Source organism: Neocloeon triangulifer, unplaced genomic scaffold (genome assembly GCF_031216515.1).
Source record: "Neocloeon triangulifer isolate White Clay Creek 2 clone unplaced genomic scaffold, ASM3121651v1 ptg000012l, whole genome shotgun sequence".
In the NCBI taxonomy this organism is placed as follows: domain Eukaryota; kingdom Metazoa; phylum Arthropoda; class Insecta; order Ephemeroptera; family Baetidae; genus Neocloeon; species Neocloeon triangulifer.
In genome coordinates, this window is record NW_026775554.1 from 3,398,162 (window position 1) to 3,415,573 (window position 17,412).

The 17,412-nt window shown below is 36.9% G+C and overlaps 1 protein-coding gene across 4 annotated transcripts in view; it reads left to right on the plus strand.

Moving 5' to 3' along the window:
* LOC132196733 (gastrin/cholecystokinin type B receptor-like) overlaps positions 1–17,412 on the plus strand; it is a 46,588-nt gene that overhangs the window by 8,995 nt on the left and 20,181 nt on the right. For all 4 annotated transcript variants that reach the window (XM_059619568.1, XM_059619569.1, XM_059619570.1 and 1 more), the window contains exons 2-6: positions 7,204–7,325; positions 11,179–11,302; positions 14,707–14,912; positions 16,378–16,513; positions 17,245–17,405. In XM_059619568.1, coding sequence (XP_059475551.1) covers positions 7,204–7,325; positions 11,179–11,302; positions 14,707–14,912; positions 16,378–16,513; positions 17,245–17,405 — 749 coding nt within the window. The remainder of the gene's footprint in view (positions 1–7,203; positions 7,326–11,178; positions 11,303–14,706; positions 14,913–16,377; positions 16,514–17,244; positions 17,406–17,412) is intronic.

A 17,412-nucleotide genomic window follows, 5' to 3' on the forward strand; every position in this document is an offset into this window, starting at 1 on the left:
ACTGAGCCCAAACGGAAGGGGTGGAAAAATCTTCCATCGACGGAGACACACACGTGCTGCCACATACAAAATTTGATTTCGACGCAGCTTCCTGGGTATAATGCATGCTTCAAAGTTTGGAGAGAGAGAATTGCTTTTGTGTTAGAAACTCAATTTCAATTTGCAGCGGTGCCAGTTGGCGAAGAGAAGTAATAATAGAGCTTCTTATAGAAAACCTCGCGTTTCCTGATAATTTGTGGTGATGCTCGCTCAGGCGGCAGAGATGCTGCGTAATAAGCGAGTCCCGAAAAAGAACGAGCGATTTTTTTTCGGCAGCGATGGAAACAATTTTCCGCTCGTTGATCGCTGCGGAGTTCAAATTTTTGTGCGACTTCTTATAACGAAATAAGCGACATTGCGCAAAATGAGGTCCTCGAGCGAAAGACAGGTCGTTTTGGAGAATATACTGCAACGTGAAATGAATAATTTCGACAGCTGCGGACTTTATTGAATTAACTCTTCTTGCCATTCCACCCCGGGCGCACCAGCTTCTAGATAAAAACGCGGCGCCCGCCTTTGCCTCGCCCCTCATTTTTCATACTGCTAATTAGCAATTTGCATAATTAAGAAACTTTCCAGGGCTTGATAAATACATTCCATCAGGCAAAGTGATGGGTCTCTTGCGTTTGAGTTTTCTATTTATGACAATTTAACCTTCCCTAAAATTCACGTCAACCATTTAAATTTGGTTTGCCTTCAAGGGTATGGAATTAACAATTAACTAAGGTCGCGAAATTCGGTTCCACGACACTCCGCCTCGTTGTAGGGACTCCTTGAATGGAATTAGCAGAGTAGGCATGGAAATACCAATAAAGCAAGACAGAAATTTCATCACAAGACGATGGGAACTTCTTCTCGTCGCGGGTTTGTCAGTTGCATCGATCTTAACAGAAATATGTTCAGAGTTTGCAAGGAATTCTGTTTGGCATGCGACGGCACCCTATTTAATTAATTATATGTGGCCGTGAGCTTCGACCGACGTTATATAATTCTGGAAATTTTATGAAATTTTATTAATTTTGTGCGACCGCACAATTGGAAATTTTCAATCATGTAGCGTAGAAAAACGAAAGAGAGATCCCCAAAAAATTATTAATTTTAAGCCATTTAATTGTAAATTTAAAATTTATTGCAAAATATATGATAATTTTTTTATTCTACAACATTGGATTCTTCCCCAGATTGATTTAATTAATTTAAAGAAAAAAAAATCATTTGACTCACAATTGAGTTGGATTTCATGTTTGTAGACTCGGCTTTTCTACGATGAGTTGTTTGCAAGTTTATTGTTTTCCTCCTGGTTTAAAAAAGAAGAAAAAACAGGTATTTTTTTTCGTAACTAAATGTTTAGCAGAAAAACTTACCAATGAACAGCCTAAATTCAATTTAAGAAATATATGTCTTTATTTTGACTCATTCAGCTAAACAAATCAAAAAATATAATTAATTTTTTACGATATTTTAATAATTATTTTGCTCTCTTACTTAAGCGTGGTGGGCCCAAAGTACTTAAAGCAGCTCAAGGCACGAAGACGAATTCAGCCGAGACCTATTTATTAGAAATAAATTTTAGATCATGTGAATTGGGTCATCTGTGCATGACAGACGCAAGAACATCTTGAACTGCTTCCAATAAATTAACTTCCAGCAGTCCAGTCATTTAAAAAACACGATCTTTAAACTTGGAACAAGTCCAATCATTTCAAAGTCGTCTAAGAGCTTTTGTTAAAAAGTATTGGTTAGTCAGATTGGAAAAACGGGATCAATCTCTTTCTTGGGCGACAAAGTCTTTTTTCCGATAACGTCTTTTATCTCCGTCTTTGTCCCTCTTGTAAAAGGAAGAAGGCAGCGTTTTATTATTCTAATTACAGCCCAGCAGGACCCTCTGCGTCACTCTAGCTCCTCTCGCATCAGATGCCTCAATTGGCAACTGTGCATAAAAGGTTCAATAAGCCACTTTTTATTTGACCGATTTTTTTTATGCATCTCCGTTCAAATTTGAAGTTTGAAAACTCACGCTATATAAAAATGTGAAAGAAACGGAAAATAAATTTCACTGCTAAATAATAAAGCATCCAACCACGACATTTCAAAGAGGATATCAAATTAGGCTTTTGATTAGATATATCAACTTTTGACTTCCCTTTCAGTCTTTATTAAATTTTTGGAAAGGAAATAAGAAAAGTTTGGCTATATAGAGCATAAAAACATGCTTCTTTGTGACTTTTGACAAAGAAAACTGCTCATGAAGAAAAACTTATAGCAGATGCAAAATAACCTATTTCCCACTAGAGATCACTAGAAAAGCAAGTCATTAAAAGTTTTGTGCTTTTTTATTAACCTCGCGTTTTTGCTAGGTCTGAGAAGGACACCTCCCACGAGAAAAACGTCTCTAATGAAGGAGGAAACGAAGCGAAAATGTTTCTTCTTGCAACAATAAACAGTTCGCCTCATACTCTTTTGGTCTCGGTCGTTTCATTGCCCGTCTTGGAAATTGTTATCATTTTCCGCCCCACCGCAAAAGTTACGACTCTGAGGGATTTTGAGTGTCACAATGGCACAGAGTGGTCGGCCGTCGCAAAAGAAAATCATCTCCCACGTTTAGCCTCTAATTTCCCTCCCTCGGCGCAGATATTTTCCACTTTTTATTACATTTCATGCGAGGTCTGTTCTCTCACTTTATACCTCTCCCCCGCAGCAACAGGACAGAAAAAGTACTGCAAAATATTCTTTGAGGCTTCTCCTCCCTGCATTATTTATACCATTTATAATGATCTCCTTTGTACGAACGACAGTGCCTTTTATACAACAATTATTACTGGAATTTGGGGAGCGTTCATGAAATTTCATATCTCCTTTTTCCCTTTTGTGGTAAATTAAAAAGCATTTTCTAAAAAACAGTGATGATGAATTCGAATAACCGTTGTATATTAAGGGCGTAAACGTCAATTTATTAACATTTTGCCATCTTTTTTAATCTCAGTGTGCCTGAAAAATTAAAAACAAAAGGCTTATATTTTTCCAACATACTTAACAGGCTGTAAATTACAGCCACTAGACGTCAAAATGAATTTTCCGTGCTTTGTATTTACCTTACAATATTTTTTTCAGGTGGGATTTTCGCAGGCAAAATGCTGTAAAAATTAATTGCTGTTCAAGCCTGATGGGCAGCCAAATTTCCTTCCTCTGAATTACTAAGTTAGCCTGCAGGCTTAATTTAATTTAATTGTCTTTATGTTTATTTTAGGAATCGTTCGCAGTGACGTTTATTGTACCTCACAAATAATAAATAAAAAAGACCGTACGTCATTTATAAAAAATTTATTGCCGCGACAAAAATAAAATGTGGAAAAAGAATAAAAGCCCAAGGGGTATCCAACATCAAAATTCATTTTAAATGTCAGTCGTGAAAATTGCAAAAGGATAAAAACATCAGCTTTTGTAGCTGTATTTCTCAGAAGTATGAATTGGAGGCAGCACTCGTCCCAGTGGGGGATGGAGGGTGGAATTCACCTCGGTTGCTTTTTCGGGATTATGCACCCCGCAGCGCAGAGGCGACGAGCCGGTTGCCTACCGAGGCAATTTCAGAGCGAAGAATTGTTTCTTTTGGCGGGGCTTATTGCCCAGCGATATTAGCGCCCGCACGTCCATAATCTCGTCTTTGTTTGGTGAGAGTTGCGAATTAAATGGCGAGCGCTCGGCTTATCAAACGTTGCTGAAGAAAAGCCTGATGCGCTCATTGGACGAGGCAGAGATCCCTCAACGACGGACGCAAATAGAGCGTTTTGTTTGTCTGCTCCTGCAGGGCCTTATCTGGCCCGCAGCCACACGCTAATTCACTTAATTGATCCTTGAGTGGAGAAGAAAGCAAATGTTCACCAAGCTTATGCCAACGGTTAGTGGTTTTGGTTGTGAAAACATTTCCTTGTAAGTATCCTGGATTATGATTAAAATGTCAGAAAATTTATAAGAATGTAAACATTTGGTTTTTTCACACATTAACCGACATTTTTTTATCCTTCTTTGGGATGTATAGTTTATTTTTCATGTTGGAGATAAATAAATTTTTTAACTGGAAGACATTTTATTATGAATTGAGAAGAATAAACGAGGTAAAAGACCACTTAAAAAAATGCAAATTATTTTCACAATTATGTTCTGTATTTTAATTAATAACAAACCATGCAACAACTATAGCTCACAATAAATGAAGCTAATAATTTTCCTAGTTATCATTCCAATTAGAGTTGGAATTTTTCCATCTGGAACACAACCTTGTTGTTAGTTATGTTTGTAATTATAGAGCATGACACTCGCAATATCTTGGTAGCTGAAAGGCATCAAAATGAAATGAATATTGGACCTCCCACCAACTTGTTTGTTATTTGTTATGCACTGAGAGCTCCTGTGTGAACTTGTAAAGCACGGCACAACTCTTGTAAATTCATGCAACTTGCCTAGGGGCTCATTGTGTTTTAAAGCAAGCAACCGTCTGGCCGTATTAATGCACAGCAATCTCCTGCGGCTGATTGTTTGCTTGAAAATTTAACACTCGTCAACAACTTGTATGAATTAATTCCGGCTAAGCAAAATGGAATTTCATTTCAAGCCAGATGAGAACATTCATGCATTCAAGAAGTTATACAAATAAATCCTTATACCTTTCTGACGCAGCAGTCTTAAGGGCTTCTGCGTTTGATTGTGAATTAATTGCACTGGTTTCGGGAGGGAAATTTCATATTAAAATTTCATAATTGCATCAATTGTTAAAGAAATTAAAATATATAGTTTGAAATAAAAATATCTGAGCTGCAGGAGGAATTAAAACCAAAATATTGTGAGCTTCTTTCATTTTTTACACCATTGATAGTTGGGGGCAAAGTGTAAATTTTTTGAAACATCTCGTAAGTCACACCAATCTAGCTGAGCAGCCAAGCACATCGGTCCGTCTCCATGGCAACTCTCTTTTCCTAACGAGAATTTGCACTTTTACCAAAACCAGAAAGCTTTGACTGTGAAAATTGAAATCGAGTCGTGCTTTTAATTGGCAAGCAGAAGTTGGAGCTTGGTATCTTAATCTTTGTGTCAATATTTCAAAGAGCCAATCTCTCCGGGGCCACCGCAGGGGCTGGCCGCATTCCATTATTCATTTTGCCATTACCAACAATGCATTTATTACATAACGCGCGCGGGCAACCGGCTTTCCTCTTGTCAAACGTAATGTTGCATCGTTAATAACGACGCGAGAGTGTCGGTTCGGAGCTGCTCATTCTGCAATTGACTCGCATGAGAGCACTTCAAAGTAACGTATTTGCCGCGCCACCGGCCAGTATAATTGAAAGAAAAACTCCTCTGCCATACAAGTGCATCATGTCACTGAAACGAAAACCATAAACTTTTGAGTCAAACCAGTTGCTCTGCCTCTTGACCTGGAGAGGCTTTTGCTTGACCCTCTTGCGACTTATGTAAATCAATGTCAATGGGAGGATTTTTATTGCCTTATTTAAAGATAAAATTTTCCTATTTTACTTTTCATGGCATTAAAATTGACCTAATTTGGTTCACAATAATTTTTTTTTCACCAAAATTTAAAATACAACTTTTTTTAGCTTCAAAATATTATTTAAAATTTGTATACGTCCCTTTAAAAATAATTGTTAAACAAACAAAAATAAATTAATAGAATGAATCGGAATGAATGAACTACAGGTTCTAATAAATTAAAATTAAAATTTAATTATTTATTTATTTCTCCCCTTTAGTCTTTTAAATCAATTTTGAAGAGCCCGCATCTAGCTCGATTTATGTCTTCTTTGGCTGTTAGGCCGTGTTCCTACACTCAATAACTCTCAGGGTGGTAAAAATTTTGCATTGCAAATGAGCCGGCCTCAATGGAAATGTACTCGGCACGCCGCGATCCACCTGTCAATGTGGGTGACAAATGGAACCAAGTGCGGAGCAGCACACACTTGCTGCGCAGCAAATTATTAATGAACCGGCGCATAAATATTTATCACCGTTGCCATTCTCTGCGCTCTGATTTCCTTTTCCAATGCGCGCTCCTGTTACTATTTACTCTAATTATATTGTCAGCGGTCTCTGCTTTATTTGGCAAATTTTCAGGTCGCAAAATGGGAAGGGCGCTCATTATTTCCGAAAGCTGCGAAGCGTGAACAGGGGTTAGTTAATTTAGAAAGAGAAAGACTTGCAATTCAAAAAGCTCCGTATCTTGTTTCCTGCTCGATGCACTCATTCAGTTCTAAAAATCCATTGTTTATTTGTAAACAAATACAAACTTCCCCCCTTTCGAATCATTTTGGTGAACGAAAGTGAAAGTCTCACGGGAATTGGAAACTACCTTCCAAACTTGCTTAATTATTATTCTTTTTCCAATTAGTGGAGGGGTCAAAAGGCCAGCCCAGAATTAACTTCTTCGCCGGCGGCTTCGAAAGACGGCGGCGGCGTCTCGTCAGCCGAAGGCGAAGCAATTATCAGAGCAATTCACTCAGCCGCCAATAAAAGTAATGGAGCGAACAGTTAGCTAGACTTCTTTGGCTGGCCGCAGAGACGAACAAATTGCTCTCGGCACATAATTTCTTATCGCACTGGCTGCTAATATCGCCGGCAGATAGACCGTGTTTAACTTTTCCTCGCTGAGAATAGCGAGCCAAGGACGCGCCCAGAGACGAATTATCCTTGCCGGCGCGTCGCTGGTGCACGTCCGCGTCGTAAATAGCAAAAATTCAAGATGCGCCGCGAAATAAGGAAAAAAGCGACGCGGCTGGGAGCATCGCAACGCCATATGACACCATAATGAGATTCAGCCGGTTTATGGGAAAATACTTTCATTTCACGCTTTGCGGGCGATAAATGTTTTTCCGCTAAACAGCGAATCTTATTCTCCCTTGGTTTATAACGCAGCAAACCTAATATACTTGTCTTGCGCTCTTTTCCCATATTTTATTCTCAATGTTAAATATTAAAATAAAAATAAAATCGAACTGCAACAAATAATTATAATAATTTTTTAGAAATTGGAAATACCTTTTTTTATAAGTTTTATAAATGGAACGTTTCCTTTTTTATTTTGTTCAATAATTACAATTTTTCAGAGATCCTTTGTGTTTCTTGATATTAAAAATTGCGCGTTGTTTCGTTTTGCAGGTGGCCAAGCTGTTTTCCTACACATGGACCATGGGCGAGTTTCTCTGCAAGTCTGTGCACTACATCCAGAACGTGTCAGCCATCTCGTCGGTATTGACCCTGACCGCCATGAGTACTGAGAGGTGCGTGTTTATGTTGTCAAGATACCCATAGGACCCAAAAGGCCGGTCACGTTTTCTCTTTCCGGCGCCTCAGATTTATGAGATTAATAATATTGTGCCCCGAAGAGCTGGAGTGGAAGGACATGTTATAAGTTCCTTGCTCTCAATATCGCCAACGCTTCATTGCGGAACAGGCTTTAGGGGGTTGAGTTACAAGATTTTTTCCTGATATATTGTTGTTAAAACCCCATATTGAATTTGTAACATAATAGCTGTAGCTGTGGGGTAAATCAGGGTAAATAAAATAAGAATTTATGTAAGAATAGAAGAAGCTAAAAAAAATTAACATGGCTTTTATAAAATTTTCTATAATATTTAATGCATGCTAATTAAACTAATTATTTTTGAATAAAATTAAAAAAAAAGAGAAGGTAATAACAGATTTTACTAAAACGACGGAGCTCATATTTAACAAAAAATGTTGAATTAAGTTTAAATTCTCAAAAATGCTTTAACTTTGCCGCTCACGTTTTCTACAAGAGCACTGTTTACCTAATTATAAGCTTCCTAATAATACCGTATTGTGCAAACGGAAATCCGTTTAATTGTAATTAAGCAACGTGATCAAATGCTTAAAGCAATTACAGAGCCTCAAACAACTAAGCAGTCACAACATGCGACACCTTGTCAACTAAAGCGCTTATTTCATCAAGAGAAGGGCAAATATCCAATAACACCCTTGAAATTTAATAGGTTTTGAGACTTTAAGGCAATGTCCTGGAGTCGTAAAAACTTTTCTTGTGCGAGTTGAGCGATTTGTAATTAAGATTTATAATTCATTTGGCTATAATTAGAGCACATTCATCTTGTAAAAAACGCTCTGGAAACAACTCGGCTTTTGCGTGACCTAGATATTTTCACGATACTATAAATCTTTTGCAACTGGTGCTTGCTCACCAGTCGACAACATTTTTAAATTTAATTTCAAGTAACGAACGTTTAATTTATCTGAAGCTGTTAAAATATTTTGTTATTTTCTCGGGGTTCCTTCATAAACTTTTCTGCGCAAAGAAATTGACTAAAAAAAGATTTTGCAATATTTTATGAATAATTATAATGAGTTAAATAAAACAGATTTAAATAAAAATTTTAATATTTAAAATGCTTTTTTCTGTTTCAAAACTCATTTAATAAATCATGAAAATGTGCATGGCCGCAAAGGAGCGTCAACATTTTTATTCCATATCATAAACAAAGTTGTACAAAGGGTTCTTTTAAACAATGCATCGCGCCCACGCGCTTGGCTCACTATATTTAAAATGCGCACCCTTGCATGCTCTCTGCCTTTTTCGCTTTGAGTGTCGTCGCACGGTTGAAAAAGGCCGAGAGTGAGAGAGTCGTTCCCCGTGTCCTCTCTTGCTTTTGCTCTCAAGCAATTCATCTGGCTGCCTGCACAGGTGATCCATTATTGTTATTTGCGCACAAACGCGCCTGCTCTTTGAAAATCCGGACGAGAGTCAGCTAATGACAAAAGTTTTTTTCTAATAATATTTACATGAGCGTCCTCATTTGCATTTAATTATCCGGTGATCATCTCCCATGGCGCCTGGGGGTAGAAAAACAAATCTCAGGGTTGAATCGCTTGCTTAATGCAAATTGCGTGCTAAACGTAAAAACCCTTGCAAAAAAAAAAAAATAAAAATTTACATTGAGTTCTGCGTGCACTGCTTTGCGTGATTCAAATGGAAATTTTTACTGCAGAAAAAATGTAACAAAATTTATGGAATTTCCATATTTTGAATGCGGTTTTGAATGTTGGTTCCGATTAATGAGAAAGAATTTAGATTTTCCGCTTTAGTTTGAAATCAGAAATAAAAACTGTCAGAGCCACCCTAAAATTTCACTTTACTTGTATTTTTTTCACAAAAACCCCTTCGTGGGGTAAGGAAACCTCATCTCATTTATCACAAAGTTAACTATTGTTTCCCAAACACGCTCCCTCCTTTTTCTTTATCGCGTCAATCTCATTGACGAAGTCGAGGGTTACAAAAGGAATTCTATGTGGGGTGTGAAAAACCAACCGCTGTTCCCTTGTATGTACTTTGATTGAATCGAAAGCGTAGAGCCGAAACAAAATTAATTTCGTCCAATAGATTAAATTTCCCCTTTCAAGTACAGTCAAAGCAACTGGAGTAAATTGAATCAATTAAGCTTTAGTAATTATAAAGATATGCTGAATTAATTTCCTGCGTGGAATTTCGAGGAGTGTTAATTAATTTCGCCAAATCACGTTTTGAGATCTCAATCCTCTTGTGTGTGTGCACCAAGTGAACATATTTCCCCTCCCAGAGGAGACCAAGTTCAGATCGGCGGGCCAAACCGCTCTTGGGAAGACAATTCTTGCGGTTAGTTAAGGCTGAATTGTGATGAAGCACGATAACGTGTGTAGCGTGTTGGCAAAATTAATAGTTAGTATGTGCCATCTGTTTTTGGCATTCACGAGGCGACGCTTCCCGTGACCAAAATAAAAAATACCAGAGCAAAAGTAAAAGTTATTTTTTAGTCTGTGTCACTTTTTCAGATCAAATTTTACCAGAATTTTGAAAGCGTTAATTTCTATTAGTTTTAACTCGTCAATTTGCATTTTTACATTTATATAGCACATTTTTTGGAACGTTTTCCTCACGCCATGATATGATGCTCAAGATTTTAATACAAATTAATTATTTTTTAAAAGATGGTCATAAATCATAGCACAATACTTGTCTTTAAGACAAGATAGAAAATTATGTTTTAAACCATTAACCTTTATAGCAATGAGTGAAAATTTTGAAAATAACTTTTTTCAAGTCATCATAAGATTTGCAGCAAAAGAGCGCACGCTTAAAGTTTTTCCTCTCTTTCGAAAAGGAATGGTGTGACCGACTCGATCTATCTTATTGAAAACCCATTTGGAACGCTCAAGCAATATAAAACTCAAGCGCTTTTATATAGCCCTACAGACCTTTCCACTGCTCACGCCCAATTGAACAAAAATCAAATAAATAGAAGTGAGCGCAAGCATTTTATAAATAAATCCGTTTTTTCGTCAGCAACATTTGTCTTGAATTGTCGACAAGGCGCAATTTACTGGAGGTGACAACTCCCATTAGTCACATTGAGGAATAAGAGCTTTTCTCGGGAATAGTAATTAATTGCTTGATGCCTTTTTAGTTCGGAACGTATTGAAACCCCCTCCAGCGTTCGCTATTGTCTGACAACAAAAGTCGCCGATCACATCTGGCGACCCATCGAATCTACACTTCACGGTGCCAAATTAAATGGGAAAATGATTTTCTTTCGTTTGGTATTGGATTTCGCGAAGGCAGTAGTCAGCTTCTCTTCCAGTCGATATGTTCTTTGTTCGCGCTGCACTTCTCTCGGGCGCTTTTGGCAATTGGGGAAATTCTTATTTTTGACCTATAACAGCAAACAAGTAATTTCTCTTGCCTGGCAAAATCAATGTCAAAATCTCTCACTTTTTTTTTTAAATATACAGCTTAAAGAAAGTGCTTTTTCCAAAACATTAAAAGAGGTTTTTGAGAGAGGGAGGGAGAAAAAGAGTGTCGCCGTGACGTTTTTTGAGAATATAAAAGAAACATTTTAAAACTTAGGTGAAGCTACCTCTCATAATGATCCGCGGCATATGAATATTTCCCTCTCTACTGATTTTCACGCTCAGTGACTTTGCCGTGAAAGGAAAAAAGGAAGGGAAAAGAAAAGTGCGGAAGGAACAAAAACATGGCCGCCGACTCTGCGTGTCTTAACGACAACTGTGCAATATGTTGCGGTTCAAGTGAGAGAAAAGTAATGATTCTGCACATTGTGTTCGCAGGTATTACGCGATCGTGCATCCCATGAGGGCCAAGTACACGTGCACCATTCGCCAAGCGAGCAAGATCATTCTGGGCACCTGGGCTGCTTCTTTCCTGCTCAGCATCCCTATTCTTTTTGTACAGGTAAGACCATCTCTGTTTTATTAATGCGCCAACAACGTTTGCCAAATTGTGTGAGAGAGACACAATTTTTGGCAAGAATAAACGTTGGTATCAGCGGCGATTTGTTGACAACATTGTTATTTGTAAATACAAAATCCAAATCAAAACACGGAAAATTATAATCATTTTAAATGTGATCATGTATTTATTTTCCTTTTTTTCCGTCTAGGTTTTGTGATTAGGCAAACTTGTGTGTATTGGTTTCCTTAAATAATTAAAAAGCCGTGGATTTGAAAATTTTGTTTTGCATTGTTGAAACGCTTCCTTTTTTTATTTGCACATCAAAATCTTTTAAACATGTGAAGCGGAAAATAAACATGAATAATTTTTTGTTTTAACGTTGATTTGAACAAATATTAACAACCTTATGAATTCACATTTTTTTGTTAATTTGACCAATCACGACAAATTTTTCCTCTGTACGCTTTTAATTAAAAAGTGTCCCCTGGCAATCAACCCATTGTAATGCTCATAAGGGTATTATATGTAAATATACATGATGTTACGACTCACTGAGCATAAATTTTCCTCTCTCTTGCGTCACTTTTAATAATCACAGGACGTGCAGATGTGTTTGCGCACACAGAAGCACGCCAAGTTGGGAAAATTGCTAAAAATATTCGCCTATATTAATGTGTTATAAAAAGCAGAGACGACCATGCTGCCTTTTTGTCAACGAACGTGCTGAACGTGATTGAAATTATTCCAGCTTGCTTTTGATAATTTTGAATTTTCGCCAACCTCGTTGCGAGTGCGTTATTAGTTTATTTATTCAGCCTTAATGATCTTTGCGATGTAACATATAATATTACAATGATGTGTAAATAAGCCTTGGGCAAAAGTCAATAAATATCACAGTAGTGAACATTTACCGCGTAAATCAATATTTACATTGGGGCCAAATTTCCTAATGAAATGGCGTATGAGTGTTGGGGCAAATGTTAAATTAGATTACAAATAATTAGCCACAAGTGCTTTCTATATTAATTTGATTGTTTGAAGTGCTTCATTATGCAAAGCGGGCACCTGCAAATGAATCTGCGGTTCACATCCTCTTATTGTACTCTAGATACAATTTAATTTCACTTTCGCTACACAAGCTCCACTGAAAATAATGTTGAATGATTTTACTCTCACTTATTATTGTTTGAGGTTCACCTGGAAATTCCAAAGAAAACAAAAGCCACGAGGCGACGGTAATTTTCAACTCCGGGAAGAGAAATTGCTACGCAAATATCGATAAAAAGCAGTTTGTTTTGCCGTTCTTTGAGAATGTTTGCGCATTTATTCTTGTCACGCCACGAACCATAGAAGAAAGCCCCTCATTTGTCTCACTGTACCGTGGGCGTAAACAGTGCAAGAAATATCGAGGAAAATTTTGGCAAAAAATGAGATGAAATTTGTTTGCCCTGGTTTGCTTCAGGCTTCAAATTTGAACAGGATGTTGTTTGCACTTCGCATTTGAACGAAATTTAGCGCTGATGAAAACAAACAATTATTAGAAAAGCCTTTAAAATTCTATTTAATATAATTATTTTTATTTTCAATTCAGAATAACAGATCTTTGATTTTTTTTTCTTCTAACGCGATCATTTCAGAAGTCATTTTCATAAGAGACGATAACGAGATATAAAATTAAAGCTAAACCCACTGACAATGAGAAATACGGTTGAGGTGGCGAGTACAATTGTTAAATAATTTTTTCTTGAGCTTTTTATCGTTAGTCGTGACAAAAGTTCTTTGTGGGGTTTTGTCCGTCTCTCCTTTTTATATCTATCGCTTTATTCCCCGTCTGCCCAGTGAATGTCACTTTTTTCTGCCACCAAATCCCCAAGAAAAAAATCGTCCTTTGTTGCCACTTGAGTGAATGGTATGTCATTGATCCGTTTCTGCATTCAAATGCAAAGAGCGAACGGACAAGAGAGAGGCAATTTTCCTTTATTGCAACGTTATCCTTAAGAGCAGTTTACTATGCAACGTGAGTTTCCCATTTCCAATGATTCTCGCCATTTAAAATGATAGGAACATGCTAATTAGGCACAACGTCCGTTTGTCGTTTGATTGGAAAACGGACGAAAACATGAGACGGTTTTATCTTATTGACGTCATTTGTTTTCCTCGTTTGCATTTAAAGTACAATTGCTTTTTTTTAATAAAATCAAGATAATTATTGAAGCTTTTGTTGATTAAAGAAAATATCCTTATTTAAATTAAAACTGTCTAGAACTGTAAATTTTGGATATCTTATCCAAAACTTCTTCCCTCACAAACAAATCAGGAAATTTATTTAAAAAAAAAGACAAAACTTAGAAGCGGTTTAAATGAACTATTTAAAATAGATTAGTAAAGCAAATTTTGGTTCAAATTTATCTTTTGTGGTTTTACAGCTCAACATTAATCACTGTATAAAAAAAATATGAATATCAAAATTCCTGTTGAGTCTAAAAATTGTATTTTCTTTTGAGTCAAATCATCCACCGAAGGAATAAATTACTCTCTTTTTTACTTGCTGTTCAAAGGATGGAATGAGTAAAAAGAACGAGTGGGATCCCAGTTCAATTTCATACAAAGCCGCACCTAATTTTTCGATCTCTCGCTGCCAATGATGGAATTCAATTCATCAGAAAGCAGATGGCCTGATTTTGACGTGTGTGGAAATATGAGTGCTATGCTTTGACTGAAATATAAATAGCATCGGCCATGCTTTTCTTTGAAGTCACATACAAATGGCTCGCTCGCCGCACATTCACTTGCTTTTTTCATTGCAGTAAAATCAAGCTTTACGCGAAGCACCAGGCGGCATTAAAATTGAGTGCCTGCTTTCCTGTTTGCACGTAGGAAGGACTGCACTAATGCATTCGCAGAAATTTAGTGCCGCTTTTAGAGGTTTGCAAATTGCTAGCTTACAGCTGTAAAATTAACGTGGCTATTTAAGATCATAATAAAATTAAACCTTCAGTTCCAAAACAAGAAAATCAAAAAGATTTTAAAATAGAGTGAAAATCCTAAACTTTAGTGTAATTTACTGAAGAAAAATTTTGAAGTTTTTACGGAGCAGATAAAAATAAATTTAAGTAAATTGTTGAAAGTTAAATATGCAAATTTTACAAAAATTATTAACAAAAAATAAATTAAATAAAAACACTATAAATTTATATGTGATATAATTAAGCGTTGAATTAAAATATATTAGGGAATTTTTTGCGTGCTTGGTCACAACTAGATAATTTTTGCGTTTCATAGCAACAAATTTGCGTGCCTCAGAAATGAATGCAGCCCGTAGAAAAAAAGAATGAAAAATCTCTCTGCAATAATGTTTTCCTTTTGTATTTTTTTCCCACCACAATTACGCCTTTTGTGTGCAGGTCCTTTTGCCGGTCGGCGGACGTGTCAAAGCGTACTGGTGCGTGCGGAATTGGGACGATGTGACCCTGTGGCAGGCCTACGAGGTGTACATGCTTTTGCTGTTGCTGGTCGTGCCGACCATCATTATGGGGGCCACCTACTCGTCCATCAGCTGCGAAGTTTGGCGCGTGATGAAACGGCGACAGACAATGACCACTGGCCAGGGGTGAGTGTCTTCTTTTTTCCTCTCTTTTCATCGTTTTGCCACCGGTGCGCGTAAAAATTAATTAAGGTCCGTGTGGAATTACGCTTCGTTTGAGCACTGGCCGGCCTTTTTCATCTCTTTGTTCTGCGAACTCTCATTCTTGGTTTGATTACTCGAGCGCGCGTATGCGTAGCGTCTCCATTGTAACTCGATATAATATGCAGCAAGTCTTCCTTTCATCCACCAACAATGACCCTTTCCATATTGGATTTCTCTGTAAGATTTTTAATATTTGGCTTACTTTTTACAAATCTTTGCGCTCCTTCCTTGATTGATCTATTTTAAGCTCATTCGCATGATGGAGCTCCACTTTATTTCAATAAAAAGGCAGGTTAATTGTGTCCTTTTGGTATGAATACTTAATTTTATTTTTACATTTCCATTAATAACTTTGAGACAGGGAGTTCAAATTTTCTTGAAATTTTCACATTCCAAAAAATAAATATTAATTGAACTCCTTCAACTGACAATGAAACCCGCAAAAAGCCAACTCACTTGTTTCTCCCGTCAATCAATTGGATTAGCTACAGAAGCTCTAAACGCCACTAATACAACAAATTTAGCAAAGTTTGCCTTTAATTAAGAAGACACAAAGGGAGCGGTTATTGTTTAGTCAGTTAATAATTTCTTTCTCACTCAAACTTTCTCTCTAGTTTCAACCCACAAATATGTTTTCAGCTTCGTTTTTACCTTAGCTTTTGAAAATGCAAAAGAAATTTAAGATTCAAGTTGAAGTAAGTTGCTTTAATTATTTTTACCACAAAACAGGTTTCTGATCAAAGAGGCGAAATATTTAATACTACTTTTACAAAGAGGTGAAGACAAAAGTTTCATACTTTTTTATTTGTATATTTATTTTTGATGCAGTATAGTGATTGTTGTCACATAAATCAATAAATTCTTTAGTAGATTTTTTTATTATAAATTTAAATTTTACGAAATAAAACCAATTTCTATCATTAACGGAGCAGGAAAATTTTGTTTAAATTTTAATAATTCAAACAAGAGTTTTATAGCAGACCTTTTTTTGATGAGAGTGATTGCTAGGCTGCCACTTTATCTTTGTTGAAATAATATGCAAAGCATTATAAAAAACTAAAACACAAATTCCCCACTTTTAAAAATTAGAATGGAAGTGCGCCCATAGGCTATATACATGAAAACTATTTTTACTGGAGTGTTGCTTTAGCTAGTGCGGTGCGCTTTAAAGTTAAGTACTCAAGCGTGTGAAAGCTCACGGTCAAGATTACCTGCTTCCCTCGTCTACCCCTATAAAATCTGGAATCTGATTTAGTGCGAAAAGAGGTAATCGCATTACCGCCTCACGCGATGGAAAATTTGTGTTTCGCCACAACCTACCATGCAATCAGATTTATATTGGTGTCCCGAAATGCCCCTCATCTGATCGAATTTGGAAATTTCCTAGTTTGCAGAACTTGGAGCAGCTGCAGTCGGTGCGCAGGGCCCCTCGATCCATGGCGATGCGTCACTCGTCGCGCAGCAGCTCTTCCAGCGCCCTCAGAAACCGCGTCTCGGAAGATGACAACCGAACCGTCAAACAGGTATTGGTATTAATAACTGCGGTTTTGTCCGATGAAAGGGTAGTCTCGCAGAACATGGAGCACAGAGCTGAATTGCGCAAACCTTTGATATCAGAGTGCCGTATACTTGCTGGGGCGGTTTGTTTGAATAAACAAACAAACAAGCAACCGAACAGTTGAATATATTTTGGCGGCTTGTGCAATGAAAGTAATGAAAGTGCGGAGCATAAAGAGGATTTTTCATCTTTTAGACCTCGGAGCCGAATTCAAAGGAGTGCTCGCTCTGCGTTTCCAACATTTTCCAGCCACAAACGCATCAAGAATATTAAAGGAAAAAACCTCAATATTCACAGCCATATTTTTTATCTCAATTTCAGAAATAGATTTTGGCAAAATAATTCCAACAAGTAGCGAAAAATGAAAATGGATAAATGTATTAAAAGTCAATAAAAAAATATTGCCAAACCAACAACCTTTAAGAGCTTCCGTGTTTAAAGTAATTACATATGAAGCCTAGACGAAAAAAATTTAATGCGCTAAAAATTTTTCCGCTTTAGTCTCTTTTGGAGTTAATAGAAATCAATAAAACTGAAATATATCGACTCTAGTTTTTTTCCTGTAAATTGAAACTTTAAAATGAATTTAATGAATTTGTATGTAGAATGTACCAATCTTTTTTTAGCTCTTCATTCTAATTTATTATTTTAATCTTTCTCCTTCCTTCTGGTTAATGCTCGTCCAACTTTGACCAGGTCGTGAAAATGTTGATTGCTGTTGTCGCCCTTTTCGTCATCTGCTGGGCACCAGTGTTGATTGACAACGTTCTCACCGCGTATGGTGTTCTCCCTTTCATTCGCACCGCCAATCTGAAGCACATGGCCACTGCTTTCCACCTAATGGCCTATTTCAACAGGTGAGCT